Raw genomic sequence first — 27,818 nt, forward strand, 5'->3', positions numbered from 1 at the left:
TTCTACAATTTTATAATGTCGCGTTATATGGAATACGAACAAAGTATTACTATTTTTTCGTCGATCTACGTTGTATTACTCTTCGATGTAACTGAAGTCGGTTTTTTTTTCGTTTGCGAGCAAACACAATTATTACGCGAACTTGTGATGGAGGCCTGTGTCCAGCAGTGGGCTGCGATAGGCTGAAGTGTAAAGTGATAGGCTACTTTTATTTTAGAAATTTATTTATTTTAAAACTCGGCAAACTGTACAATAACTTTTTTGTAAAATTCCACGCGGACGAAGTCGCGGGCACAGCTAGTCTTACATATAAATGGTATGAATTCATACATGTAAATGATAGCCATCCTCCTATGGTATGAAATCCAATTAAATTCAATACATTCAGTAATTCTGTAATTTTCGTAATTAACATGTAAACATTAGCATTCGTTTCCCCGAAACTTATCAAAAATGTTCCCACTGGGAGGCAACCCGAATATTAGCATAAATAAAAGGTAAACCCCTCAGAATGGCGCTCCTATAGAAAAACACGATGTCACGTTGCGATAAAACTTATTTGTATATCGTAAGAGTTGGTGTTTATTTTATATTAAATAATATTAAATTTTTATTTTTATATTTATATTTATATTAAATAATGATTCAATGCGTGCTTTAACAATAATTGGTACACTAATAACCGGATGAAATCATTTTTATTCTATAATATTTACTTACGTACTTGTCCGTCAACGTCATTGTTTAAATGCGATAATTTAACTATGACGTAAATTAGTCGTTACTATACAGTAAACATGGTACACATATATCAGATGAGCAAAAAAAACGAGTGTACTTTAGACCACACGACTGAAGTAAAACCTCTTTAGCAATAGGCCTGCACTGTGTAGAAAATTGTTTTCGTATATCCGTTAACGTAGCTCCTCGAAAAATTTAATATTATAAAAATATCTATAATATAAAAATGAGTCGCTGAATGTGTTGCTAAGCGCAAAACTCGAAAACGGTTGGACCGATTTCGCTAATTCTTTTTTTAAAATATTCCTTGAAGTACGAGGATGGTTCTTACGGAGAGAAAAATTCTAAAAAAAAAAAAACCTGAAAAAGTCTAAAAACAACACTTTTCTATACTCCCATACAAAAGATTTGTAATTAAGTCAATTTGAACTTTTATACCATACGATAAAGTTTGTGTTAGGCGATACGAAGTTCGCCGGGTCAGCTAGTTTTATTATAAAATTTTATTTAATGTTTTGTTCTGGTAAGTGAAGGATCTAGTTTACTCATTTATAACATGACAGAAAGAGATTATTAAATAAAAACAATAGTATTTCTCAATACATTTTCTCTCCAAAAGCAACGTAACTTTCTCACTCAAAAGCAGTTTATCGGTCGATCACATAATTAACTGAGGTTTTTTTTTTTTGTTACTTAATCGATCTTTAACTTGCCAACTTTTTCGTTTGCATTATAAAAGGGAATTACTGGAAGCACGCGTTGAAACACGGGCGTAACTTTAAATGAAGCTCTCTATCTTAAAAAGAGGGCCGCATTTACCCTTGGAAAGATTTAACCCTTTACTGAACTCGAGTTTCAGTTTTATACATTTTTTTATAAAAGCTGAAAGAGAGGATGGTTCTAATCAAGATATTTATATGCAAATACAAGTTCACGTCAAGTTTAAATAGAATCTGATCCCAATACGATGAAACGTTTTGGTCGAACCCATCAGTACCTTACATCGAAGCTATTTACCGCCAGTACTCGGCTACTATACGCATCAGAGCCGCAGGTCACGAGATAGTGTGATTAGCGGTGATACCGTTGGGGAGACGCACGTGCACTGAATAATGATCAACCTTTTTCAGTACATGTTCAACTCGTTCGATTACTTTTCTCTTTATTCGTTTATGGTGTAACTCCCATTCACATATGTCTCCTTAGGCATATTTTATCTAACATAATATATGTATAAATGTTTTAATGGATTGGATGGAATTTGGATGAATTTGGATTTATATTACATTATATTGTCCTCTCAAAGAAGCTGTGGATAGTCCGAAGTAAAATGTTAGTATAACGCTTCAAATTATATCTAAATGATTAACCTATTATCTAAGTTAAGAGTAATAATAAAAAATTACGATGGTATAAAGTTTTCTAAATAGAAATGCCTTAAAACTAAATATTAAGTACCTCCAAACCTCTTCACGTTATTGATGTTATTACTTTCATATGATCATTCTTATATAAAATATACTCCAATAAATTGGAATCCGTATCCAATTTAGATGAAAAGTGTACGTAGAATGTTATCATATAAAATTGTTCAGTGCTACGTTTGACTGCAACGAGATAACTTGATCTCCTACGCCCTTTGAATTTTAATATCCTTTTCGATCTATCTGAAATAATATTTATAAGATTTCATCCATTTAAATCGAAGCCTTACTAAAATCTACTTACATGTTATTCAACCGTGACTATGCACTTTTTTTAAGTCAAAGTTTAGTATAAGTTATACAAAAAAATTAAAATTACTCTTAAATTAATTTAAATTGCTGTGTGGTTACGGCATCAAAGAATATAGTCACCCCCTCTCTTCCCGTGGGTGCCGTAAGAGGCGATTAAGTGATAACACAGTTCTACTACCACCTTGGAACTTAAAAGGCCGACCGATGGCGGATTTTAAATACACAGGCCTAAAACGCCCAACAGCGTCTTCGGTGCGACAAAGCCAGCCCTGCGGTCACCAACCCGCCTGCCCAGCGTGGTGATTATGGGGAAAACACACGAGTTTACGCCATTTTTGCCGTGAACTTGTGGAGGCCTATGTCCAGTATTGGACTGCGAAAGGCTGCTGTGATATCTCTGATGACTCAAATTACAGAAATATTTTTCGATATTTTCCTGTCAAAGTAAACATCGCTAAAAATTAAGTAGATCAAAAAGGAGTTTGTCTACTTTATATGTTTTGGAACATACAAAGCGAAAAATAACTTTAAATATGGTATAAAATGGTATTATATGATGTACATTGAAAAAAAGAAACTTAGGTTTATTTTATTTATTATTTATTTATTTACTTATAAGGGACGATATACAGTACAGAAAAAAATATAAAACAAACAAGAATGAAATGTAATCAAAAAGGCCAATTACGACCATCTATCTGTTTAAAATTTAAATTAACAAACGTGAAAAAATAAATAAAAGGACAAACAGTATAACCTTTTTTCTTATTATTTTATCACTCATACGTACATACATTATCATACGGTAATAAAATATGCTCTAGGAACGTAAATTATTAATAAAAAATATGTATTTTTTACATTCATGATCGATATACGCTACACATTATCAATGGAAATGTATGTGGAAATGTATGGGTCATACATTTTAGATATGCCTGTGTTCGACATTCATATAAATGGCGTTTAGAAAAAAAATATAACTTGGGAAGACCAAAGCCCTTAGAGCCATTATTTAATTACGTAAGAAATATTTTGGCAATTTCTTGACGCCCCCCCCCCCCTCTACCTCCATGTAAGATTCCATTTCGTTTTTCAAAATAATAAAATGTTATTAGGAAAGGATCAGTTACACTAAAACTCCCAGTTTGTCGTTAATCAATATAAAATTATGTATAGGTACTATTAATTTTACGTCACTAGAATTGTTATATAATTATTAAATACCTTTTTGTGTAAAGTAATTTTCACTACAAAGTTGGACGTTTTTTTTTTTTGTATATGATCCGTAGTGTAGAAAACAAAACATGCTGTACATAGTGCAATTTTTTTATTACATCTTACACTATTCATTATTTTTAAAACAAGTAATAAACAGCTCATCCTAATACGTTTATAACTTTCCAGGCGCAAATGAAATACGATCCCTACTAACACTCCCAGTTTGTCGTTAATCAATATAAAATTATGTATAGGTACTATTAATTTTACGTCACTAGAATTGTTATATAATTATTAAATACCTTTTTGTGTAAAGTAATTTTCACTACAAAGTTGGACGTTTTTTTTTTGTATATGATCCGTAGTGTAGAAAACAAAACATGCTGTACATAGTGCAATTTTTTTATTACATCTTACACTATTCATTATTTTTAAAACAAGTAATAAACAGCTCATCCTAATACGTTTATAACTTTCCAGGCGCAAATGAAATACGATCCCAGCCAAACCTGACTGTGCGATTTGTAATATAAAATATCGACTTGGAAAATATTATGTAAGAATCAATTTCCCCAAAGTAAGGGTATGTAGAGATCCCCCCCCCCCCTTGGGACCGTTATGTAATGAATTAATGGCTCTTTAAGCTTTTTAAATATTCTAAATGTTGAAATCTTGTTTAAACATACATACATCCATATAATCTCAATATTAAATACTATTATCATAATCAATTTTAAAATAGATCATGTAAATTATATTGCTCTAAGAAAAAACCAGTAATGTAATAGTTCTCGTTGCAGGCAATAAATTATAGATTTCACTTTGACTGCGGTTGTGCATCAAACCACGATGACAAAGACGTCGGTTTTGCAATATCTAATTTTCCAATCCAATTTCCTTTTGAAATACTTTTTTTTCTAACTTTTTACATTATAATCAAACCGTTTCAAAAATAGGTAGTACTTCAATTCGAAGTTTTTTTTTTTTCAAATAAGTTCTATATTATTACCTATCGATCTCTTTCGTGAATTCTCTATTCTAGGTGGCGTTATTGAAATGCTCTGGTCTTCTGGCACAGTAATAAAAAAATAAAGGTTTTGTTATAGCCATAGTGAAGATTACAACTATGAACAATTCGCATCTTCGTAAATAAATATGTAATCAATCTAATTTCAGTTAAAATTCAACGAATATGTATGATACTAAGAGAAATCATGAAATAAACTTTGATCGCGGCTCCAAGAGTGAAGTATGTGACGATTAAAGGGTACTTATATCAAAGTCCTGTGAGAATTATATCTGCACAAGGTAACAATAAAGTGTGATGCTAAATATGTAATAATTATTGTGTAAACTCGTGATAGTGCTTGAGATCCAGATCATTAGACTTGTTCTGACTTGATCTATTTCAATTGAATCGCTCTTGGAATCTCAAAATTCTTATAATATATAATTAAACTTTAGTACAACTATTGGCGAAATGGAATTTCTTTGGTACGATTACAGTACACTTGATCACTTAAAAAGAACTTATTTGCACTGGGTAATAGAATTGAAATAGTTTTTGACACTTTGAGAAGTCTTAGTTATAAATTGTTTCGTAACAATAATTTCCCGTATCAGAAGAGTAGTCCGAATAAATTGGTCGTTTGTTCTGGAAAAGCCATACAAATCGATTTGTCAGCACTTTTCATTATCATGATAAGAAAATTTATGGTTTTGAGTGCAATTTACTTTCGAACAAATAATTTAAAGCATATTTGTTACTTTAATTAAGAGAACGGCTAATTAATTGCTAACTGATTGCTAATGCGGACTGGCTACTCTACAAATTTCACAACTACCCTCATTTATAATAAACATTATAACGTCTTACTCTTATAAAGAAGAAGTAATAAAAAGAAGAACTTTATATCATGGATAAACCAAATTATTCACCAAACAAAACCACGATCAAACATATTTTTCAAACTATAACTCGATGCTTTGGTCATGTCAAAGACTCGTGTCAAGCTCACTAGCAATTTGCCTAAAGTAATCTACTATTTGCGAAAAGGCAGGTGTGGCCAAGATAAGGTGGCGGGATCACGCGATTCCCTCCTACATCACATCCATTGTAGGTTCGCGGTTAAGGTCATCAGAAAAGACTAATTTATTCCAATTTGTCTATTCATTTTTTGTTATTTTTAATCCATCAATAACAATATTTGTACGGTATAATACAGAATGAGGAGAATATCATAGACTATTCATAAGTAACTGCTATTCAAATTATTTTTAAAATATACTCTTATATGATTTTCAGGTAATAAAAAGTTTTAGATTCTACCAAGTACCTAGAATTCGATTTTTACAGGATAGTGCGTAAATATATTGCTCCTCTTGAAACCATAAATATACATAACTACAATTTTCTAGGTTAGCATTTTGAATGAAAAAAACAGACTTTTATTATATAAGTGAGTGAGATGTTTTTACGCCGTATTTTTACCAATCTAAAATAATGATTCCTAGAATGTGTTAGATAGACTAATCGCGCCGTCTTAAGTAACATTTTATTCAATGTAATATAATTTAAAACGTATCAGAATTATTCACAAAAATGGGGCAAAAAAGTTCAAAAAGTAACCCAGAATTAGATAATCTCAATAGAAATTCTATTAGAATCAAATTTTATTTAACAGACCTTACCTATATAAATTGTAAATTTTAATTCGATATTACACTCGATATCTATCTCCAAGATGAAAAGGATTGTATTCTGCAATTTTATTTTATTACAATATAAAAATGTTAGAAAATATCTGCAATTCGTTGTTATTCTCGTAAAAATAGTAAAACTGGATGGCTTAGGATAAAAAGCGATCTGGTGATTTGTAGCTTACGTGGAAACTGAGTCAAACAATAAAGCAGATAATATAAACTGAATTTGTTATTCAGGAAAAGTTTTACCTTTGTTTTTAAAGTTCAGCGGACGGTTGCGTCGCTGATGTGTTTCAGATGTATTTCTGGATACCAACGGTAACATCGGTCTCTATTGTAGATTTACTGTTTATTCATACAATAGTCGAAGTTCGTCCTTGTTCTGCTTTCATACTAATATAATGGAACAGACGATATCAATCTTTCAGAATACAATGATGGATAATATTACGTTAATTCGTTATTTATTACCTTTTTGCCAGATCTTCTGACGAAATGACATTCAGAACACCATTTAGCTTCAAGATCGATTTCGTTCGATATGAATTTCAAATGACTTTCTATTTATGATAAAGTTTTATCTATTAAATTCTAATCATCTACAGAAATCTTGGTATGCGTCACAATTAAATTTTTGAGATATTTTAATGTAAAAATAAGGTTGTTGTTTTATTCCTTTTCTAAAACTGATCCAATATCAATTAATATCCTGTAGGTTGATTTGGAACGTTCAATCAAGTTTGTTTGCCCGCTCGTGCCAAGTTTGCTGGACGTTGATTGACCCATTTGCCTAAGTTACAACACACGCTGTTACATTAAGGATTAATACGACCATAATAGTGTTTATATAAATTCGTTATATGACAGTAAGCTCTTGTACTAGTTTCTCATTCCTTAATCTATTTTCAAAAATGAAAAAAATGTTAGAAATTAGAATAAACCATAACCATTATTTAATAATATATAATGACGCCAGATTTTTTTTTCAATTTTAAGTAAAACAATAAAGTTAGTATTTTCAAATTGTGACAGTGTGTTGATTCACCCTGCAAAACTTACAATTGCATTTCTAACATACATTAAAATCTTACATACCCAGTGATTTTCAAAGGACCATCTCTCAAAGTACCAAGCTAGCGTAATCTAACAAAGATAGGCACTCAGCCGACCTAATTGTTGGCTGTCCAACGACACTCAAACGCTCCGTCGTATTAGCTGATGTCTTCTGTCACCCTTCCTCACCCCTCGTGTATAGCCATAGTTGTAATAGCACAATTACTTGAATTTCTTATCACAACATTCAAAACAGTGATACTTATCATAAAATTTATAATGTTTTGTTCGTTTACCTTAAAACAAATTTCTTTAGTCGTTAGAAAGGTATTAAGTGTTAAAATATTATACTTCGTAGATAATATGATCTTTATCTTAAAAGACTACGGTTCATAATGCGTAAACCAAACTTTTCTAAGCTATTAGCAGAGTAGTACTTCACCGAAAACGTTTGTATGTTGATCTTAAAAGTAAATATTTTCGCGTTTGCATTTTGCTTTCTTTATGAGATGTTTCACCCTTTCGTTCTGAAACGTCTTTTCTTGTATTTGTATTAGCAAAAGCGTTTCTTTAATGTATTCCGTATAAAAGTTTAATTTTGTTGTCGACAGTACTCCAAATACAGTCACTTCACGTAATACCCTGGGAATTTAATATTTTTATGTATTCAAAAATTATTACACACAGAAGAAACGTTTGTCCCTTTTCACGTAAAAATGGCGTATGAAAATGGTCTTTATGTTATCTCCTAAAATATGCAGGATACTGCAACAGGGTACTGTCAGTTGTGTTTATGGGTCGTAAACACCGCTAACAGACTACAGGTGTGCCTTGTTAACTTTTATTTTGTGTAATTAACTTCTGCGTCTGTTATTATAGACTCTTCAAATCGTCAAAGCTGGTCTTTCGTTTACTAAATTTAAAATCTATCATTGAACAAACCAAAAAGAATACGTGACACTAAAGAGGTTTTATGTAATTAAAGTAAATGAAATTGTTTGTTGTAGCTTTAAACAAAAATATGAAATGTTTAATCTATTATTAATAGACTGTGTTTGATTAATATGTTTACAGGTAAAAACCTAAAATCAAGTTTCGGTAAACATAACATATTTTTTCAACCATTTACTTTTATATTATTTAAGACATTTGGCGTTAAAATAAAATTGAAATTCGAAGTTCTAAATATTCAATAAGCCCCCGAAGCTTATTTACGAAGATTTACGAGCCCAACCTAATTGGATTGGAGAAATAATGTCTCTGTGACTGGGTGAACAGTGATGCTGTTACGTGGACGATTTCGCTGCCCTCAGTTCAAGCACCTTGTTTGTTATTTACCAAGGACCGATGTGACGTTTGTAAGATTGTGTTTAGTTGTCATTAATATCGATAAAAATGTGACCTATTAAGTATTTAAGGAATGAGGACAATAGGAGTTTTATTTTGTAAATTGAAATACAATACAATTAAATTTGTACACATTCAACAGAAACACTCATAACACAACTACGTCGCCAAAAACACGAAAAACATATACATATATGGTCTATAAAAACATTTTTTGAGTTCCGGGGATCGAATACGTGATCACTTACGCATTTGGTAGGTGCTGTAACTATTGCACATTGTAATTAAAATATGTGTTGAATGTCAATAATTTTCTCTGAATATGTCTGCTTGTTTGCTATGTGGGACAACGCATCTTTTATCTTTGTTAGATGTCATTCTATCTCCCAGCCTTCGCCTATTTAATTATTCGCAACGTGACAGTAAAATGCAATCGAGGCTATAGATAAAACTACAATGAATGGTTAGATGCTGCTCTAATTAAAGAGCTCTTGAATTATTCAGAGCATCCACTTCTAAAAACAGTTTGGGTACCGCATAAATCTGTGTGTAATTAGTGCTCTCAGGAGTGTTTTCAAGTAAACATGGCTAGTTTACATTTTTAATAACGAAAATGACATTGTTCTCTCGAAATGTAATAATAGTCTAATCAACAAGTTCAAAAACATCAAATAGAGATAAAGATCCTAGAAATATGAGCCATATATAGATCATGTTATCCAGAATGACGTCTAGAAAAATGGATCGGAAGGATTTTCTAGCACGAAAAAAATTGCAAAAGTTATTTAAAAGTAGCTACCCGGACCTCGTTCTGTAAAGTTAATTTTTTTTAGTATTAAACCTTCCGTGGACTTTAAAGAACATACAATAAAAAATAAATTTGCCGTATTGGTCGAGCCATTCTCGAGTTATGCGCTTAGCAACATTTATTTTTATTTATATAGATTAAGTTGTAAAAAAATAAATTCGTATTTTGATAATAACTCCGAAACTATTAACATATAAGGAATTTTAAAAAAGTTCCTTAAAGAGAAGTTTAGTAAGTTTTGAGTTGCCTTTCATTTTTTGTTAACTTACTGTTTTTAAACTTATTGACTAGATTATAAGTATCATTTTTCTCTGTTTATAGTCATTTTTTTATACAACAAGCGTACGACTCACCTGATGGTAAGCGATTACCGTAGGTTATAGACGCTTGCAAACACCAAAAACATCGAAGCGTTTTACAGACTCTATCCTTAATCTCCCTCTCATCCCAGGTGCTCTAGGGAAAGTAAATAATCAAATCATATTTGTCCGAGTAAAGATATAACTAAGAATTGTATATAACATTTGAATAAAGGAGTTCGTTATAAAAACTTTTCTTTAAATTATTTCTATATGTTGTTCCAGATCTAGAGGGTCGGGCGTGGTGCGGGCGGCGGCCGCGTGCCCGGCACCATGGCTACGGTAGAGGGGCGGCCGGCGCAATATGGCGTCACCCTTCGGCAACTGCGCGAGCTGATGGAAACTCGCGGGGCCGAGGGGCTAGCCAAGATCAACGCGCTCGGCGGACCTCAGGACTTGTGCAAGAAGCTCTACACATCGCCCACAGATGGTTCGTACAGCTTTGTATACTTTCAGACAGTTTGATGCCGAGGAAATGAACGTAACAATATAGTTCAACGAACAAGAACAATTCTATAGGCAGATAATTAAATTTTACTATCCATTAAAGATGTCTTTATATACTTTGCAAAAATCTTGAAATACAGTATTTAGTGCTTACTCGTTACTAATACAAAGTAAAGAAATACTCTCACTCGAAGTACTCTTATCGGTAGCCGTAGAATTAACTCCAGTATTAATAACGGTTAAAATATGATTCCATCAATCCGACTCAAGCCCACGTGACCGCATTACTCAAACGCTAGACAACAAGAGGAATACAAATCAATAAACCTATTTTAGAAACAGTCGGTGTACTGTTACCTATTAGTAATTCATTTATGCTTCTAAAGTTGGAACCCGCGACTGAAATAATAAAATATATTCAAAACTTTCATACAAACTATCGCGGTACAATTGTGTAATAAATTAAAACGTAACAAAATTATTGCTAATTGCAATTTTGTAATTTCAACGAAATAATTACGTTATCTCTCGGAATATTCGAATGACGACGAATTTGCATTGTTTTATAAGTACAAAACGACATTTTATATAAGAGCGATAAATCATGACTAAAATTATCTTAATATTTATTTTGCTGGTCATGGAAAAATAATAATGGAATTAAAAAAAAAATAACGTGAACATTAACTAAACGGATCAAAATAGTCAGCGAAGTGACATTAGTGAAAGACGTGACTGAAATATGAAAAGATTTTTTTTATACAACTAAGTCGGCAAACAAGCGTATGGCTCGCCTGATGATAAGCTATTACAGTAACTTATAGCCGCCTGCAACATCAGAAGCATTGGAAGCGTGTTTCTGACCTTACTCCCAATCTCACCCCCGAGCGGTATTATTTAGCTGTGATCTTCTGTACTAATTCCTACTGTACTTTTGTATCGTCAGCGTAGGTACAACCTAATACATTTCTTAATTAATAGAAATGTCCAATAAGTTTAACCATTCGTCCTAATCAACATACCTTTATTCGAAAGTGGATTAACTGGCAACTTTCTGACACCGAAACGGTTAAGAGACAAACCGTAACCTGGCGTATTCGGTACTTTTAAATAATTGACTCGGTAGCGTTTTTCGCGACAATTTAATCGCTTAAATGAAAAGTATATGTCGATTTTTGCCAACGTTGTCCGATATGGAAGAGCACTCAATCCCTATGCTTGGTTGAAAGTAGCTTTTAGATATTCAAGTGACGTTATCGTTGAGTATGAGACACCGCGAAGAATAACTATCGTTATCGCGATGGGCAGAGTTTATAATATATTTATTTCTGCTACTTACATTTATATATAGGAACTGCTGTTACTAGGCTGTGAACTCTTGAGATAAGTTGGTTGTCTAAAATATAGAATATCTTAATTAATTAATAAAATATAAACGGGTTTTTTATAGATTTTTAAATTTTTTCTACTCTGAACACGCATATCTCTTGAAGTTCAGAATTGATTTTGATGGAACCTACCGTAACTATAGCTTATTTTCTTGACCAACGTCAATGCGGGTAAAGCCGCACGCACGGGTTGGTTAGATTTAATTATTAGTAGTTTCAGTAAATGCTGTATATTCATATTATAAATCATACGAATAAAACATTAAATCTGATACATTATAATTTTTAACCGACTTTCACAAAAAGGAGAAGGTACTCAATTCGACTATATATATATATTACCTTGGAACTTTTGACTGGGTGGACCGATTTCGTTGTTTTTTTTTTTATCGAATTGAATTACTATCTAATAAGTACTTTTCGAGCTATGTATGTAATAATGCGTATTTACTTGGACTATTTTTTCGACAAAATACGTTGTATTATAACATCATAACTTTTTACTGGTTGTACCGATTTTAATGATTCTTGTTTTAATCAAAAGCTGAGGCATATCTTGTAGTTCCTTTTTCAATTCGATCGAGATATTTTTAATCTTTGATAACGTGTATTTGCTTGACTATTTTTTCGTCAACCTACATTGTATTACTTGCCGATAGAATAAAAGTCGGTTTTTTTTTCGTTTGCAAGCAAACATAGTTATATTAATTAGTTAAATGGTATTAATTGGCATCAAGTACGTATATTTCGTCAGAAAATATCTAATTTTTAAAATAATCATATAAAAGTTACAACGTTACAAAAATTAGCTGAAAACTGTAAAAAAAGGCTGCAAAGTTACACTTTCTTTCTCATCTAATGCAACGTCTTATGCGAACACTTTAAATGCTCTTCTTAAAATAGAGATTTTTATGTAAATCTTCTATGTAGTTTTAATGGCTTAGTAATTATCCCCGTTACTCACACGTCGCTCATCAAAAAGCAATTAGCGACAACTCAAATACTCTTACATAGTGAGTCAGGCGCCGACTTTATTTGAAGACAAAACAAATAACTAGGATAAGGATTGGGAGTTTTACGGCATTATTAAATTATCCGATACCAGATGACCTCATAAAGTCATTTACAACGTAGTGGAAATCGGAATAAATATTGGTTAATAACTAAGTGATATATGTAGTCGCTAATTTATTGTAGTACCTAAGTCTGAATATATTTTTAAAAGTTTATAATGTTTTTGGATGTAGACATTATTTTATCATATAAAAATTAACGTCAAATTTTATTTTTATCTGTGTATATAATTTTGGAATTTTTTTTTTTAAATAGTAACATTGCATAGGTATCAAATTTAGATGAAAACTTTTATTTAGTCAACTAGCATTATATATATATATTCTTTATTGCACTAAGTAAATTTTACAATAGTCATAATAATAAAGGAAGTTGGCAAGGGCGAACTTATCTCTAAAAGAGATCTCTTCCAGTCAACCCATGGCAGTGAGTTATAATGTGAAACGCGGGGCAAAGTAGTGCAGGAATAGAGAAATAATAATAATAATAAAACATATAAAATGCATACACCACACATACATAAACATATATAAACATACACAGATACATCTAAATTCATACATACATACATACTACTACTAGCATTATGGTATTGAAGAAAAATTTCAAAATATTTTTACCCCAAATTTTTTTGAAATTATAATATACATAGCTAATGTCACCCGCGGAACTTCCCAACAGTTAAAGAATTTTTCAAATCGGTTCAGTAGTTTCGGAGCCTATTCAATACATACAAACAATCATCTTTCCTCTATATAATATTAGTATAGATTATAATATATAAAATATCACTCTACATATACGTGAATTTTCTTTCTCGAGTATTTTAAGCAATAAAAGAGCTGTTCATTAGTAATTAATAGCTGTTGTTGCTGATCAATTTAATTTTCGTGTCGGCGCTAGTAATTCTCCGCCGTTGCCGAATAAAGCGCTAAGCCCGGTTCGTCGAACCCAGATCGATACGGAAGGTCTTTTAAAAGCCCCTGATACCATGTACAGAACGTTGACTTCACCAAACTGGGTTATGTAAATAACAACGATTTTCATCTTTTCGATCTTCTAAAAAATAAATTCGCCTGTTAACAATCATTCGATTGCTTTGAAGATTTCAAAGAATTTACCCTAATGTTTCTCAACTTATACGTCGATCTTTTCAAATAATTTTGTTGTTGTTATAAAAGCGAAATGTTTGAATACATTTCAATTAACATCAAAATTTATTAATAAACGCTCATAGTTATTTCAATTTGTTAGTATTTATATTCTGAATTATAAAATTTAGCGATAGTGCTAAAATCGTGTTCGTGGTACGTTTTAACGCTCCCGTTTCAATTATTGTTATTAGTTTTTTTTTTTTTTTTTCACAAATGTCATAACAAGAAACCAACCAATGATATACTCGTATAATTTGAACTGTCAGATGTAAACAAACATTTCACGCTATCGTTGCATTAACACATGAGGAGTAAGAACTCTTGTTAATTAACAAGTTTTTCTATCATTTACAATGAAATAGCTGCATCATAATTTTCTTCACTTTTTCTTTATGTGTATTGTAATGTAGAGTAATATGTGCTCGTAATATCTACTGGTTCATATTTATCATTTTAACTTTTATTGATGCCCTATAAAATATATATTTCTGTTTCCCGCGTTAACACGCTTATGTAAGTACATAGACATACAGTAACCTCCTTTCTTAATAAGCTTCGATCAAACATGCATCGATTATCTAGGTCAAGTTCGACGCTAAGGGATGAGTGAAAGGGTGGCTTCGTATTTCACGTTCTATTTTCATTATACAAGGCGAAACACTGACTGAATTCATACACATTAATCTGATTACCATTTTCATTCTACATTGTTAGTATAATTAGATCAAGTCGCGATCATTACTCTTATATAATGTTAAGTGATTGGAAATACATTACTCTATTCTTTGCATAGCTCAATTGAGATTTTCGGAGTTGTTACGTTATGAAGTTTCTTCGCCAAAATTTCGTATCATTACGACTTACATAGTATGAAACAAAGTCGCTTCCCGCTATCTGTATGCTTAAATCTTTAAAACTACGCAACAGATTTTAATGCGGTTTTCTTTAGTCAATAGAGTGATTACAGAGGAAGGTTTATATGTATAATACGTGCATAATATAGTAGAGGAACACTGATAGTTTTTGCAACCATACGAAGCCGGAGCGGGTCGCTAGTGAACGTTTCGCTACGTGATAATACCTATTACAGTATTACGGGCGACTTTGCTATGAAATGGCGTGAAACGAAATATCGATTCGCTTCTAAGAAAAACGTTCACTTAGGTATATTAAATTATACAACAAACGCGTTAATATCGTAAAAATTTAATCATGAGTTATCCTGAATAATTTTAACCAGTCACGCGATTCGACTTACAAACATAAATATTATTGCTTTATCGGCGCTTTTGTAAATCGTAATAACAATTGATATCAACATTTACAGCGATTGTAGCAATAAACATTAATCTATAATAAGCTCTGACTGTGATGATCATCCGCCCATCAACGGCGATACTCAATTAAAAGGAAATTTGAGTGCTCGTTCATCGATTTGACAAGACAAAATATAACATAATTACATATATTACTTGTTACTGTAATGTACATTTAAATACAATACATAATAGTTTATTTTTAAACTGTTATCGTACTAATTTATCGATTGTACTTACATTTTGTTATAATTGTAAGTGTTAAAGGATTTTTATATATTTGCAGTAAACATATTTTTTCATACATCCTTCAGATAATACAAAAGCAGTAAATTTGCACAAGTGTTTTCAATGATGTCATTATCAACAGTACTTTAAAGTGGAAATTAGCAAAGATGCACACGAACACAGAGACGTTTCTCGTAAACGATATTATAATGAAAGGTTCGCACTCAAGCGGTTTAGTTCCCTCTCCCTAAGGGCATAAAGCTTCGGTTCCCACGGCGATCGTTTGCTTATTCTTCGCCGGTGATAGATCGCTACTGTCAACTGTTCAAGCGTTCTGTGCAAACGAAAAATGATCTCAGACGTTTACGGTATAACGTCTTTATCTAGCGCAAAGTCTCTTGTTACTGATCTCGCCAGGCCCGAACACTCATTCAAACACTTTGAAAAAACTCCAGTTATTTTTTTTAAAAGGTGTGGCACATTGCCAATTCTTCCATTACGCTTTAATGATTGTGCGTAAGAAAATGTTTCGATCTGAGACGGCAGGTAAATTTAGGCTGTTGATTAGTATTGACGAAAACATAAAACTCGGCAAATCTTAGACAACGTCGTCCATTACGGTTATATTTTAAATTTAAAACGGAAAGTTAAAACTAGAAAAGAAACACGATACTATACGTTACGGTTTTGCTATTATGAATCCTTAATTAATTTTACAGCTATTTCGGTCTATTGTTCCGATATATATGCAACTGAATCCCACACTTACGTCACGGAATGCTGTCACGTATCAAATTATGCGGACCTTGTGCTATAATTGTAATAAGTAATGCTCTAAATGAAATTTAATATCGTTCTTATGCGGTCATCAGATTAATTTATTCCGTGTCATTTTATCTAATAAAGTGCTTCGTGGTTTTTCTTAAACTGTTTCATTAATATCAAGTTTTAAATGTCAAAGGTAAAAAGTACTCTGAGTAATTAAAATGTTTTTAAAAAACTAAACTATGTCGACATAATCCTTTGAAAACTTAAAGAAAATTGTTTTATATCATAAATATATTTATATACAATAATTATATGAATGAAATAAAATATTATAATATAAAAATATTTATATACATATTTGGTATGTTAGTGCAGTGGTCACGGCGTCTTCTGAGCGTTTATTTCTGTAGTGCGTATTCACAGACCCTCTACGCGGGATTGTCACCCCAAAGGGGAAAGAGAAGTGTAAACTATTTATTTTGCTGTTCGTTTTTTTTTTTTTTTTAGGTGACGTATTAAGTGAATTCATACAAAAGAACAATTCAATTACGTAATATGACTTCCTAATGCATCCCGTAGCAAGTGCAACTTGTCTTAACCGGAATAGATCCAGATAGCAAGGCTGGTCAAATCGCATTAGCTGGTAATCGATGCATGATGCAGTCAGGGCTGCTAAACTTAACTCGTGATATATGACTGTATTTTTATAAATTAATTTTTTGTAGTCTATAAAAAGTAAAATATTTACATAAGTTTATTTGAATCTTAAATATAATGCACTAAATACGCCTTCCGAGAAATTGATCGATCTTTAATTTAAAAAAAAATCACTTCCGGTTTAATTGGAGCTTAATCCACCGGGCTGCTCATAACTTAGCTTCATAACTTACTAACAGATGATCTAGATTTTAACCCGTCTATTAAAATGCAGGTTATCGATATTCTGGCAAAATTTTTATATGGCTTAGAATTTATAACTGTTTTTTTCGAAAATAGTTGATAACCCTAGACGCAGCGCTATTCCCGTCTTTATTACTTCCATTCCATAGCACTTGATACTTGAGCTTTTACAATAAAGGATTCGTTGGACGTGTCTCAGGACGTGAATCAGTTGATTCGATTAGATTAACGATGATTCATTTCAACTATTATTATTATTAGTTAATTTAATGTACGTGTTATCCGTATACATAATGTAAACGCGGTGGTTTGGATTATTTGATGGTTTTAATCCCTTTGAGACCGCAGGCAATGGCTGTATGTAATTCACTAGAATTACATACAGCCATAACATATACCTAATATGTACAGTGGATTTTTACGAAAAACGGCATACCATGTTTTTTATTATTAATTGTTTTACTGTAATGTCGGCACAGTTTACAATTTCCATTTATTGATTGTTACTAAATTTCAGGTTTTAAATACACAATTTACATCTCACCTAGATTTTTATTTATATTTAAAACCGTCACGCATGAATTAATCAAAGTCGTTTTTCCATTAGATTTATAAAACCTATTTTTAACTACTACAAGACTAGTAATACAAGGCCAAGCTAAACGGTGACGTTGAAAATAATCTAAGCAAGTCAAATTCTTATACCTACATTCTATACCTCGATATCCATAACTATTTAGTAATGACGTCATCGAGTTTAAGCTATGACGTACCTATGTTTGATAGTTTGAAGGTTGAGTATAATTTTCTTTCTATTTATATGATAGTCAGTTTTAAATATGTTGTACATTTAAAATAAAATATGTACTAAAGCTATGAAATCAGAAACTTAGCAAGTGAAAATAGTTAATTATTACAGACATGGATTTTCCATAATCCTAACAAACTTTGACTAACTCGTTGGCACAGTTTGTAGTGACTCTGTTTTCTGCTCCGGAGGTCGTAGGATCGATTCCCACCTTGAGTCTGGATGTAATATGTATATCGATGCCTAACAGCCAAAAAGGGTTAAGCGACATTTTTTGAGAAACTGAGAACAGTAGTACATATAGTTTATATATATAGTTGTATTCGATTCTAGTTCTTTTCGATTCTCAGTTTCTCAAAAAATGTCGCTTAACCATTTTTGACTGTTAGGCATCGATATGTATTTATTTATATATGTATTATTTATAAGTCAGTTTATCAAAAAAAAAAAAATATGTAGCTATACCAGTCGGCTGTTACCTATAACACAAGCATTAAGTTGCTTACTTTAGGAACAGACGACCGTGTGTATATTGTGTAGATATTTATATTATATATTATAATAAAGTCATTACCATTCAGCTTGTAACATCCCACAACTGGAGATAGGCCTCTTTCCCCATGTAGGAGCAGGAACGGAGCTTAATTCACCACGCTGCTCCACTGCGGGTTGGCGGGGATAAGAGTCAAAGTCTTGAAAGAAGAATTATTTAATACCAATAAGTCCTGAGTTCTGTAATGAATTAATTACTAAAAATTGTATAACGAAATTAACTACAAAATAAAAATGAAATCCGAATCTAAATCGCTTGATTGATGATGTAATAAAAGTGATTTTTATATTTTTTATATAAATAATGAATTCATTGCTTTCAAATTATAAGTAGGCGCGTAATCATCGCTATTAAAATAAAAACGAAAATTTAGCAAAAACGCTTTTCAGCAATGAAGGTACAATAGGTAACACTGTTAACCGCATGCGTTTGGCAAGTCATATAAATGATCGTACGTCACGCCCTACACGTGACCCTTATTGACATCAGCAAAAAAGTATATGTAATCTTATATAACGTTAATATGATGTGAATAAACTTTGAATACTTTATGTAGAGATGGATATTTGTATTTACAAATATTTCTTTCCGGTTTAGATGTCTACCCTCGTGGATCACCCCACCGTGCCTCGGAGACCACGTTAAGCTTTGGTCCTGGTTTTTATCATAAATACCTGATAGCGATCGTTATAATAAATTCGCCAACCCGCAGTGGAGCAAAGTGGTGAATTAAGCTACGACCGTTCTCCTAAATGGTGAAAGACGCCAATTCCCAGCAGTGGGCTGTTACTAGCTGAACCTTCACTTTATAAAGATTGTATATAAATGATGAGAAAGGTACTACTAAATAAAACATGTGTACTCGTATAGAGCGACTTATAAAATATATAACATTACTCCAAGCCAAACTTGATAAGCAATTATGTAATAACAGCTAATAAGGAAGGTTACATGCGTCTCGAAATCGAAATCGAAAATTATTTATTCAGGTAGACTACAAAAATACATTTGAATTGTCATTTTTTAAATTAAAATTATATTTGTTTTGATTAATTTATTATAATGAAACAACTTTTTTCGGATTTTATAAGTTTTTGACCTTTGGGATACTTTACAGCAACCATAGTCACAGGAGGACTAATTTATTATAACAACCCCTATGTTAAAAATAATGTCGTAAAAGACTAAAGATTACACAAATTTCTGGCAGTATATTTCAATTAACTGTAAACAGAATTAAATGTTTACTTAAACCATCTTGAATAGTAAAAGAAATATAATTAATGGAAATAATGACTGTTTGAAAATAGAAATAAAGGTCAAATTAGCTGAAGTACTAGTATATTAAGAATTGAAACTAAATTTAATTATTATAAAAGTAGGTAGTAGTGAAAGTATTACCAGTTGTTTTGTTGCAGTCCGTTAATATGAAACGTAGACACTATAAAGACAGCAAGCTGAACAAACATATAATTTTCTGGCAAAGCCCAACATACAACACTATATGTTGTGCCTTACGTTCATTAGTAACGCCTTTGTGAAATACAGCATTGTTCCATTTGAGGGTAAACAATGATTTTCATAGCCGTTTCGTGTTGAAAGACTTTTAACACAAAAGTGTAATGTTCCATGAAACATATTGCAGAGTATAATTAAATTAATTGTGATTACAGTCTCATAAAACTACTCGAATCTAAATGGTATGAAAAACACTAATTTTTTGTTTTGCTGCACCAAAAGCAACCATGACAGTAATTTAATTGCTTGAGAAACGAAAAACAAATTAACTTATAAAAAATAATAAAAATAAAATTTGCATTGCAATTAAAAATAAAGTAAAATAAATTAACGATAATAGAATTAAAGTAAAATAGTAAGACTAAGAACGTAACGGCCGTTTTCAATAACCTATATCCGGATTTGCCTTCTAACAAAAGATTTTTGACACAATTTTTATGGAGTTTACGTACGTAAAAATTCTATCTCTAGCAAGCAAATTTAGAGCTAGACAGAGTATTGAAACTGGCCGTTAGTAACTAAGACGAAACATAAGTAATAAGATATCGCTAAGCGAAACAGTGACATCACGCAGAGGAAGTATTTACGAGGGATGACATCATCAGCGCGACAGTGAGTACGAGGCGTACATAAAATTGTGCTTGGGGTGTGTGTAATCTTAACGTCACTACTCGCACTGCAGAATATACATACTAAGACTTATTCTGAAATCATGCATCAGCAATACAATGCAACGTCCTTGATTACAAATAAAGCGTGAATAACTTAGTAAAGTGACGTAAGCTTACTTGGAAATGTCAAAGGAATTTATTGTACAATTAAATTAGTATACAATAAATTATTAATAAGAGAATTGTATTAATAGCAGCGGCGTTCTCTCACCACTAAAGTCAATAAGTTTGCTTTTGACTCATCAAAAAACAGGTTTTAGTCGAAGACGCGTTGACTGAAGGCCGTTTAAAAGTGTTAAGTTAAGATGTTTTGCTATTATAGGATAAATGATCACAACCGTAAGACATTTAAACTTATTAGGATTACCTTTGTAATATCGAGACAGCAATACTCGTCTAAGTAATATGATAAAATTCTAACGTCGATGTTCATACATAAGAGATAATTGGAAAAACGAACTGTAAAGGTTTTATAAGAGCATATAATAAATATTGTATGAATTGTGGTCTGTCTGTATGTTTATTTCAGTAACACTTAAAATTTGCTTCTTTAAATTGGATTCTGTTTTCACAGTTTTGGTCATGAGCTTCTAACTTAAACCTAAGTTATATTTTATCTTAAAACACAGTCTAGATAGAAAGCAATTATTGTTCTATAAACAATTGTAATAAAATCATATCCTTTGATACACGCTTATGCGGATAAAACCACAGGACACATGTAGCAATAATAATTTACAAGAATATACCTATGTGCTGTTAACCATATAAATACAAACCTACGTTTGCTTACTCACACGTAAAGAGACTCAATGTATTTCAATGGATAAATTGCATTATGTGCAAATAATACAAGTACATTTCGCTTAATACATTTGAAGAACATCAAGCCATCATCGTTAGACATTAATTTCACGCTGCCTGAACCTATGAACTTCCAATGTTTATAAAATTAACTTCAAAACTTACGATGTTGCATAATTCATAGCCTTTTAAAAGATGACGAAAATCGCTTTCGGTACCGAATTTAATACCTGACTATGACCCTGTAACGTTGTTGATATATTTTATCTTTTAATGTTTTACTACATTTGTAGAGCAAATAGTTTTTACTGTAATTAATTATTTAAATTATGTATCGTTTTTTTTTAAGCGACAAACTTGTTCTGTATCAAACGTTGCCTCAATGTAATTATTTAGACCGAATTCATGAATGTTACACAGCATTTTGGAATGTTTTTTTGCTAAATCTAGATTTATAAGTTAAGTTCATATATCTTTAAGATCGATAAAGTTAGTTCGATAGATAAACTTATAAGTAAAAATATGTGGACAGATGAAAACTAAAAGATACGATAGAATTCGTCCAACAAATAGTCTGATTTCGCTGACGGCGCCGGCTTAGTGTCGGCCACGTTTTTCGTTCCCGAATCAATTTCCAGTGACGTCACCTCCCACCACCCGTAATGCTCCCCACCCCACAGGGATACATCCATTTCCCCTACATCCAGCGTCTTCCCATCGTAACATTGCTTTGCGTTAAAAGGAAATAGTCTTGACTTTGTAACGCAGCGTAAGAATGTAGTAATGCCTTGAATCATTCGTGTGAGTGGTCTGACATATTTGTCGAAGACATTTGGAAATTATATTCGGGCAGTATTAGATGAATTTTATACATACCTAGAAGCTTCCTTAGATTTTGTTTAAGTTTATTTAGCCAATTTTAATCATAATGAGAAAAAAAAACATAAAATTTGGTAATAGTAGAATCGATTTTTTGTACCGTTCATGAAACATTCAATGCTATATAGATAATCAAAGTTATTCCATAGTTAAACTTTTTAAAAAGAAATAACAAAGATTGCTCTATCTAGATCTATTTGCAGTCTTATTTCGAATCAAAGCATATGTTGATAATTTTCCTTTTGAATACTATGGTCATGCCATTTCACCAAGTACATTATGTGTTTTTCAATTTGCTTAACATTACTAATTTGCTATAGTAACATTTTAGTAACTCTGATGTAACTAACTAAAATATTCAGTTTATTTTGTATTCTAAAAGCTTGTCAATAACCTACTGCAAATATCTCATTTCGTATTAAAGAGAACGCCAATCATTCCTCGCTTAATCCGCCTTCGAGACATGCAAGTTTGCTAAAGACTAGGTGAAATATTTAGTCTTGCTTTGAACAAGCTACCTTTGTGTTAAAATACACAATTGTTCTTCTAGGAGTTTGGTTCTAGAAATATTTTATTTCGCAACTGTACAAAAATTTTAATAATAATAATACTTAACCGACTTAAACGTTTTCCTACTAACTAATATTATAACGTTTTGCTTCTATGGTTCGTGAAAGAAGTATTTAATATTTAAAAAAAATTATAAATATTACTAGTAACGTAAGTAGTACTGAAAAAATGTTACAACTTGAAACTGGTCAGAAAAACTTCATTTGTTACATTCGATACACAGAAGACACATTCAGTTCGGAATATTACGTACAATTAAATTGTATTAGCATATTTTTCTCTTCATTTGTGTCCCTCATAAAATTCTAAAAATAAAAAATGTTCGATTAATATAAATAAATATCTCCCATTCCAAGAATTAGGTACTCAAATGTTCGTGCGGAAACGGGTTAGACAACACCCATTTTATCGACCTGTTTTTTTTTTATAATAAAAATTAAGAATGGAAACAAATGCTAATTAGCGAGGCCAAAAGCGCGGCCAGTTACGGTTAGGCACACATTCGTCAGACAGGCGAGCGACCAAGCGGAAACATGCGAGTAAACTGTATACCTAGAACGTAACTAAAGCACGCAAAACAGAAACAAACCAGGTATAAACGTTTTATGATTGAACGCTTGCAGGTATTTCGTATCTCATATTAACGCCGAGATTAAAATATATCGTAAGAATCTTGCACATCAGCGCTTAATCATTTGCAGCTCGTATTTCGTCCACGAAATTCGTACATTTTTGATACAGATTTCTTTCGTCGTGGTCGTTTATTTCAATTATCACGTTTTCATTATTTGTTTGTTTAATTTTGTGGACCTTGTGATATTTAATTAAATTTGTCTTATCTTAATTTACCTTAACACTTAATTCGGTCGTAAATTAGTGCCACAGTAAGCTTAGATAATTTATTATTACCTAGATGTATATTCGGTGAATGTGAATAATATCTTACAGTAACGAAAGACGACGACGGGCTCACCGGCGTTCGTCTAAAACAAATAACCAAAATGTTCTCAACATGCGTTACACAAGCCCGTTATTGAGGTACTACATCATATTATTTACCGCTGTTACAGGTTAATGCGGTCGGTACAGTAAACTGAAGGAAACAATTGGTTATTTTTAACTCTGTTTATACTCGGAGGAAGATTTGAAGCTATATTACCGAGTACATATATTTGATGGATTCATATTCAACGTTCACTTCACTCAACCCGTTTTAATTTTTTGATATTTTAAGCGTTCGCAATATCAAAGGTTTTATTTTAATACATTGATGATGTATAAGATTATAATCAAAGAAACTATCGATGACAAACGGATTGATTTATAAGCGAATTTTGGCAGTCGGCAATTGTTTTAACATAACTTACCTAATAACGTGATGTCATTCAAGGCAACATATCATGGCGTTAATTAAAGTGCGTCATATTTGTCATTTAAGTTAATAAATCGTCCTTTATGAACAGTAATTCGAGAATAAATATTTAAAAATTAACTGAGATGCAGTTTAGCAACTTAAATTTTTTTCACAAGTCTCGTAAATCTATTCTTATCGTTTAACGACACGCGTCAGTGCATAGTCTTTTTTAACTTTTAGGTTATTAGTCACATGATTTCTAATGTTCCCAGACACATAGAAACGAATTCCGAGACATGTTTTGCGACGAGCAGAAATAGAACTCAGCGGGTACTATGTGATCTCCCTGCGTGACGCCCGCCCAAGCTTCCGTCCCGCTCTGTCTTACAACCTGGAAATATACCTTTCCTGTTCTTGCGCACTCAGTTCATTGTTTTAAAACGTAGCTCTGCTGCCCGCGGACTGAAATAGGTCGGGAGCGTCCGAAGCAGGCGGTTCATGATATCGAAACCTATCACGAGGTCACTGCCGGAAAACTTTAGACAAATAAAAAAATAATGTAAAGAAATTTCCTATCTGTATAACAACATCAATTTCTCAGCGATATAATCCAATCTAAATCTTAATCAAACAAAACCCAAATACAGTAAATACATTGCGTTATAATATTTGGGCAGCGCGGACCTATCCTTACGTTAAACTAATTATAACATTACATTGAAACAGTAATAACATTCTCGTATTGTATTACTTAGGGCTGCATGAAGCAATTTGGTGATTGTTTCCATAACAGAAATTGTATTGCCTTTTACAACCGCTTGTTAACAGTTATTTTGATTCGACATGTAATTGAATACAACGGGATGCCCAAAAAGTAATTAGTATCGATATATCGTATATATATTAACGATATTTTTATCATTACGAAATAATGAAGATAAAACTGTAACTTTTTAGTCGACTCTTTTAGCGCTTTACTATAGTGATCATTTAGATAGCCATTAAGTTAATAAAAAAGACAAGTAAGAGATTTGACTTTTTAATTATCAAAAAAAGAAAAAAAACGCGTGTGCTTTAGACCACACGACTGAAGTACCCAAAACTTACGAAACGTAACCCTCTGTCTCTCTCTCTTTCTATCTTAACTAACTTATATCTCCCTCTCAACTTCCGTTTGCCTTGCCCGATTACACTTTTCGTATCATGAATGTTAGACTAAGTACATAAGTTTGGTACACCTAAAGTTACATACATGTACAGGGGTTTACGGATACAATGACGGGTCGTGGTCTTTTTCTAATAAAAAATGTATGCATTAGGTTACAAAGCATAAATTATTGATTAAAAACTTTGGGATTAACATAACATATCATAACAATACACTTTATTGTACACCAAAACAGAAATAATACATATCGGATTGATTTTAACAGATTATCATAAGGTACAAAGGGCGGCCTTATCGCTGAAAAGCGATCTCTTCCTGGCAACCTAGAGGCAGAGGAGATGGTATTGTCTCGGAGTAGGTGTACAAATTGTGACATAAACGTGTGAATATATTTACTTAAACACATATACATATAAGTACATACATAGATAGATACATACATACATACATAAATACAAAGGACAATGGCAGATCCCCTAACAAATTTTTGTTGGCATAAATTTTTAGCGTCTACTAATGAAAAATATGTAGTAAAATAGTACTTAAATTCCTAATCACTTTTGCTTAAAGAAGCACCACCGAAAGAAGTAATGAATTGAAGATATTCCAGGTTGAACATTTAGAGGTTATGTGTCAACAACTTGTTAGTACCTGATCAAAAACTTAGTCAAATAAATGCTAAATATAGTCCGAAACTACATTTTTAATAACTTAGATAGATTGATTACAAAACCTTGTAGTAGATATATTTAGACTATCGACGCATTTACAGCAAAATAATAAATGGTTAATTAGTCATAAGTCCGCCCATTGTACTTCACTGTCTGTAACTATCTTTATGCTTTGTTTGTAATATATTTGTGGTGTACAATAAAGTATAAAATAAAAATAAAATAAAGAAAAATATTTTTCTTAGACGCTTGTTTTGAACCTTAGGACTAAAATATTTCATATTCAGGGATTTTCTTTGTTACCTGCCCTTAGGTATTTCCTACATAGGTACATCAACGTTAGCTGTAGGTGATATAAAATCGACGATCAACAAAGATGTTCATCTTCTTAAATCATGAGCGCTGTATGTCAACAGATCTAATAAACCCTGTTCTTAGAATTTCTAGACCACGCTTCTGATTAGATTTTTCTTTAATGATAATCACCATAGATAGTTACCAGGACCATCTACTTATCGTGCCCTTTGCAGCATGGGATCATCTTTTTATCAGATAATCAGATGAGCAGCCTGCAAGGTCTTAACCAAATAAGAAACAGTTTACAATGGCACACAAAATGGTTATTCCCTGCAAAAAATGAAAGTGCGGCCTCTAGGTTAAAAAGCAAACTCTAGAAACCACTTATATACAGATGCGTGGCATAAAGACAGTGGTCCTCTACAGTCAGTCAGAGTATCTGCTCATTTTTTCTAATAGAAGAAAGGCCTGTTTATAAAATAAAACAACATTATTTTTTTATTACGTATATTCTACATCGTCCCTAATAACAATGTCACCCAGAAACCCTACCGGTGCTGTGATATTTTATTGATGTCTCGCCCAACCAAGGTACCATACCAAAGTCATTGTATGCGCGCAACATCCAACAGTCCTTCCTCCAACTAAACAACTACAACAGTACTCTACTATTCCTGCTCGACCGGGTACATTATTTTTATATATATTTTATTAAAAGCTGGATTCTAGTCCTTCGCTCAATTATGACAGTTATGATTTTCAAGTGTTGTCATGGCTATCATACTATTTTACCATTGCCATTCTCGAATTATTATTGTATTTATGAAATAATTGGGCTCAGCAAATAAATAAATAACGTGTTATTTTTGTAATAAAACAATGTTTCGGGTTTATACAATATAAATCGTGTAACTTGATGCAATATTTTACGTGTTAAGTGTATTATTTATATATAGGCAAAAAGTTCATTTATGTTACTGAGAGAAGATTTATTACCATGTGGCAACATTCAACGGAACTATCGCTAGGTACCTCATATTCCAATGACATGTCAAATCATTTTTACAATAATCAAATGTTCTGTTCATTAAAAATGATATTTTTTCTAGACTTACACAGATCTTAAAAATATATTGAAAAAACGTAAGAAATTATTTTATTTACACTTGACATTAAGACATTTATAGACGCTTAGGAATTCTATCAACAACTTTTTCGCCATTGTTCTTTACATACATACATATATTATTATCTCACATTCCTAGTTTATCGGAAGTACCAG

At 31.9% G+C, this 27,818-nt stretch overlaps 1 protein-coding gene across 1 annotated transcript in view; it reads left to right on the forward strand.

Annotated features, from left to right (window-relative positions):
• Nucleotides 1–10,198: 10,198 nt before the first annotated feature.
• The window catches only part of LOC123666453 (plasma membrane calcium-transporting ATPase 2), a 65,273-nt gene continuing 47,653 nt past the window's right edge, over nt 10,199–27,818 (forward strand). The window contains exon 1 of the mRNA XM_045600545.1: nt 10,199–10,398. Within this exon, the coding sequence (XP_045456501.1) occupies nt 10,242–10,398 (157 nt within the window). The 5' untranslated portion in view covers nt 10,199–10,241. The remainder of the gene's footprint in view (nt 10,399–27,818) is intronic.

The sequence above is a fragment of the Melitaea cinxia genome, chromosome 26 (assembly GCF_905220565.1).
Source record: "Melitaea cinxia chromosome 26, ilMelCinx1.1, whole genome shotgun sequence".
Lineage (NCBI taxonomy): Eukaryota > Metazoa > Arthropoda > Insecta > Lepidoptera > Nymphalidae > Melitaea > Melitaea cinxia.